The 5,000-nt window shown below is 39.3% G+C and overlaps 1 protein-coding gene across 1 annotated transcript; it reads left to right on the forward strand.

Moving 5' to 3' along the window:
- The first annotated feature begins 2,665 nt into the window (after positions 1–2,665).
- Positions 2,666–3,853, forward strand: LOC138864626 (general transcription factor II-I repeat domain-containing protein 2A-like). The gene is made up of 4 exons (XM_070132458.1): positions 2,666–2,694; positions 2,927–3,096; positions 3,144–3,487; positions 3,677–3,853. Exons 1-4 carry the CDS (start codon positions 2,666–2,668, stop codon positions 3,851–3,853), a joined length of 720 nt encoding a protein of 239 aa, XP_069988559.1.
- Positions 3,854–5,000: the final 1,147 nt, after the last annotated feature.

Here is a 5,000-nt window from a genome sequence, read left to right on the forward strand (position 1 = left end):
AGAGAGAGAGAGAGAAAGGAGAGAAGAAAACTAGTAGATGGAAGAGGAAAGGCGAGAGAGAAAGAGATAAGAAGAGAGAGAAAAAGGAGATGGAAGAAATGGAAAGGCGAGAAAGATAAGAAGAGAGAGGAAATAAGGAGATAGAAGAAGAGGAAAGGCTAGAGATTAAGAGAGAAAAGGAGCGATGGTGTAGGAGAAATGGGGTGAAAGGGAGAGATCAGATAAAGGAAGGTATGTCGAAAGGGAAATAAAGAGATGAAGGAAAGAGAGGGAGATAAGAAAGGAGAAGATGGGGAAAAGAAGGAGAGAGGAACAGGGAAAGGGAACATGAAAAAAGTGAAGACAAGAGGAACAAACGAGTAAAGGAAACGATGGATAAATGAGAGAGAAATAAAAACGGAGACGTGAAGAAAGGTGGGAGAGAGACGGAAAGAGAGGAAGGGGAAAGAGAGCAATAGAAAAGGAGATGGAAGTAAAGAGAAGAGGGAGAAATCGATCAACAGGAGAATTAAAGGAGGGGAAAGGGGGAGAGGGAATAGAGAGAGAGGTAAAAAGAAAAGAAAAGAGTCTGAAATGAAAGAGGAGAAGGAGAGAGAGAGAGAATGACAAAGGGAGCGATGGGGGAGATGCAAGAAAAGAAAGTGACAGATCAAGCAAAGAAAGAATTGCAGGACAGTAAAAGGAGAGAAGAAATAGAAAGAAGGGAATAAACACAAGAAAAAAAAGAGGAGTAGGAAGAGAAGGGGCAGAAAGATAAACACACACACACACACACACACACACACACACACACACACACACACACACACACACACACACACACACACACATGTATATATATATATATATATATATATATATATATATATATATATATATATATATATATATATATATATATATTCATATATACATATATAGATAGATAGATAGATAGACAGAGAGAGAAATGGTAAGAAAGTGAGAAAAGAAGAAATCAAGCTATAGGAAAAAGAGGGAAGGGATAGGAGAAAAGGAGAGGTAAGAAAAGCAAACAAACAAACAAACAAAAAGAAGAGAGGAACGGAAAATGAAGAGAAGGAGGAATAGGAGGAAGAAAGACACAGAGCGCGAAGCCGGAAGGGATGGACTACGCAGCACCCCTCTGATACTCCTCCTCCTCCTTTGACTCGAAGCGAATTCACGGCGCTGGAAACCCTCATGTATGGGGAATTCCCCTGAGCTTCATTTCGGAGGGTTTCAAGACACGTCCTGAAACCACGAAATGAACCCTAGGATTATTCATTTGCAAGTTGCACGATGCAGTGTTAATGTACTAGAACCGTGGCGTATCTGCTGACGCGTACGTACTACAGTGTACATTTTTGTTTATGTTATCAGACGCAAGCATATGCATCACACATTATGAGTGTGTGTGTGTTCTCACTTAATTCAAATATGTTTGCTAAGAAATAGATTTCAGTCGTTCCATTCAGCAATACTTAATATTAGACAAACTACAATAGATCGCTTTATTCTCTTTATCTCCATGTTACTTTGATCTCTTCTTCCTTGTCAACTTCATTATCCCTGAAATACAAGTGTTCACGGATGGTTATGTTCCCCGGTCTGCTGTGCCCTCCTTAGCAGTGTTTATTTTCTTCGTTTTTTCTTAGTAGTTTAAGTTCTGCAAAGTTGCCACCCATGTAATAGGCTACTCGCTGAACTCATTCCAGTTATGTATGTCCTTCCTTAAGTGGGGCTCCTTTACTACTGCAGAGTACTCCAGAGCGGAGGTTTCTCAAAGTGCGAGGTGAAGGAAGGCCAAGAAATCCTGCATTTTCTAGTACCTCCACGGGCTCTCTTTTAACCTACCAAGACCTCACCCCACTCTTAACATGTCCAGGACGTGTCCAGGCTAATCGAGCTGCCCGATGTTCGATAATGCATCACAGAACCACGATATATTTGAATTTCTTTGATATCGAAATTGCGTAGTGCTAATATTGTATGAATACCCATAAACTAGCTACTAATATGTAAGCTGGTAAATAAAATAAAAAAATTAAGCATATTCATTGCCCTATTAAAGGTACATTCATACCAGGCTGTGTATGTGCGCTCAAGCGAACAGGTTTACGATATATTTTGGAGGAACTTCGTCATAATTCCCCGTTTGCTTCCTTTCTTGTACTTCCATCTAGTCCACAAGTACCACCCTGGGTTACATATGTTAAACCCCAGAAAGTTGATTTAAATGATATGCAAAACTGACTCCATGACTGAAATTTCTGGGATTCCTTTAGTTGCTTGTTCCTACGCGGTTCATAAGTACGCCGAATCGGAGGCAAAACAGACCGAAATGGAGATTTTAGGACAGGGGTCGGCAACCTAAGGCACGCATGCCAGACTTGGCACGCTGAGTGTTTGCCTTTGGCACGGCCAAACGAAGTAGCAAACAAAAAAAACAACTAAATAATGAGAGAGAGAGAGAGAGAGAGAGAGAGAGAGAGAGAGAGAGAGAGAGAGAGAGAGAGAGAGAGAGAGAGAGAGAGAGAGAAAGAGAGAGAGAGAGAGAGAGAAATTTTCATCCTTACTTTTATTTTGGTTACCATTTTCGTATGTTTCTAAAATATTCTTTCCTGTAATACACTGAATTTAAAGACGAAAATGTATTATACCCGCGATGAGGAGCAAGGAACGTGAATACGAGATGTAAACGAGTATGAGACTTGTTGGCCCCTGCCGCTCGCGTCAGCCACGCAGCGCCCTGGTGTTTCAGTGACTGTTTAAGCCGCTGGGCGTGAGTGACACTCTTTCTAGCTAACTGTCGCCATGGCTGCTACAAAAAAATGTAAGCTTGATGTCCGATCATTTCAGTCATCACGGATAAATGACTTTGGATTCATTCAGCATAATGATCATGCTGTGTATGTTCTCTGCTGAGTGTCTTGTGCCGCACATCAAGTGTTACAAGGGACGCAAAACGCGTTAAGACCTTCAAGGATAGTGCAGACAAGGCTGAAACGATTAGGAAAGCAGTATCGCGCTATGAGAAACAAAGTAATGTATTTAAAAATCTGAGTGCTAGCAAGAGCAATGTAACTGAGGCCAGCAGTAAGTTAATTCTGAGCCTTTTCCTGATGGAGATTTAATAAAAGCAGCTTTCCTAGAGTGCTCCGAGGTGTTATTTGATGGTATATCAAATAAACACATGATTATTTCAAGGACCGTGGAAAGACGTATTTCCGAAATGGCTGATGATGAAAGTGAGCAGCTAACTGCTGCATTAACAACTACACCTGTGTTCAGTGTTGCCCTGGATGAAAGTGTGGATATAAATGACGGTATAGTGACACAGATGCAGGAGGAGCTCTGCTGTTTGAAACCTATGTATGGCACTACCAATGGAGAAGACATACTGAAGACTTTTACTGATTATTTTGAGGACAGAGGGATTAACATAAGAGAGGTTTTTGCAGTTATAACGGATGGTGCCCCCGCTATGGTAGGAAAAAACAAGGGTTTTACTAAGATAGTTGAGGATAAAATTGGGCACCCCGTTCTGAAATTGCACTGTATACTACATCAAGAAAATTTGTGCCGAGATCTTGAGCTGGGATCTCAACATGGTTATGACTAGGTTACGAAAATAGTGAATTTTCTTGTTACACACTCTTCTCTTACACACTGGCAGTTTCAAGCTTTCCTTGAAGAGGTGGACAGTGCTTACAAAGATATACTCCTTTACAGCAATGTTAGGTGGCTAAGCTGTGGAAAGGTATTGGAGAGATTTGTGGAATGCTTAAATGAAATAAAGATTTTACTATCAGAAAAAGACCAAGACTATCCTGAGCTGGAGGACAGAAATTAGATTGTGAAAACTATGTTTCTCTCAGACATCACCAAACACGTAAATGACTTCAATCTTCTCTTGCAAGGTGCAAAACAGTGATGGATTTGTATGATACTTGGAATGCATTTGTTGCAAAGCTTTCAATTTACTCAACAGATATCAAAACTGGTTCTTTCCGTTATTTCAAAACTTATCTGCAATTCATCCTGTCAACACTACTGATCTTCAAGTGTACATGCAACATTTAAAGTCTGAATTCCCAGGCAGATTTCAAGATTTCCAACACATGGGTCGAGTGATTTAATTTTTAACAAACCAAACGCCTTCAAATACAGTGAATTGGACGTTCCTCTCTTTGAGTGGATGGAAACTGAGTTGGAAATGCAGATAATTGATTTTCAGGCTTCATCATTATGGTCAGCCAAATTCAAAGATCCTCGAGAAACACTGGAAACAAATACTTTAATCATGCAGCCTCCATTTTAAGTTCCTTGACATCGCTACCTCAGAAATTCAATTGCATGAAGAAAATAGCTTTTGCACTGCTATCAGCATTTGGATCCACATATCAATGTGAGCAGATATTTTCACACATGAAGCATATCCTCAACCCCCACCGCAGCAGGGGCTACAGTAGATCATTCTGAGGGTTGTGTGAAGCTCAAAGTGTCCAGATACTCTCACCTGAAATTTAAAATTTGGCCAAATGAAAGCAAGGTCAAGGATCACATTAATATAGTGCGTATGGATTTAAAATATAAAATATTTTTATTTACAAAGAAAACTTAATCCTACAAAAATGTTATATTTATGCTACGTATGTGCGGAAAATCCTTTTCATTTTTATTACAATATTTTTAGTTACAAAGAAAACTAAATGCTACAAAAATATTACATTTATGTTATGTATGAGCAGAAAATCCATTTCATTTTTATTAAAATGATCACTGCATGCTAAAATGTTTCTAATTTTCATAGCCTATGGCCGCTATTTAGTGGTGAAAAATCACGGGTGGCACGCAAAGTAAAAAAAAAAAAAAAAAAAAAAAAATGGTATTATCAACTGACACACTTTGTTCAAAAGGTTGCCGACCCCTGTTCTAGAAGATTGTTTTTATCTTTGAATTAAGTTGATATTTGGCCTGGAAATCGATGATTTATGGAG

Source organism: Penaeus vannamei, chromosome 17 (genome assembly GCF_042767895.1).
Source record: "Penaeus vannamei isolate JL-2024 chromosome 17, ASM4276789v1, whole genome shotgun sequence".
In the NCBI taxonomy this organism is placed as follows: domain Eukaryota; kingdom Metazoa; phylum Arthropoda; class Malacostraca; order Decapoda; family Penaeidae; genus Penaeus; species Penaeus vannamei.

Bases quoted from the DNA above. Each gene is read 5' to 3' on its own strand.
- LOC138864626 (XM_070132458.1), top strand. From the start codon at position 2,666: ATGAGGAGCAAGGAACGTGAATACGAGAT. The intron at 3,097-3,143 runs GTAAGTTAATTC...TAATAAAAGCAG, and splicing joins CAATGTAACTGAGGCCAGCA to CTTTCCTAGAGTGCTCCGAG. The intron at 3,488-3,676 runs GTAGGAAAAAAC...ACACACTGGCAG, and splicing joins CGGATGGTGCCCCCGCTATG to TTTCAAGCTTTCCTTGAAGA.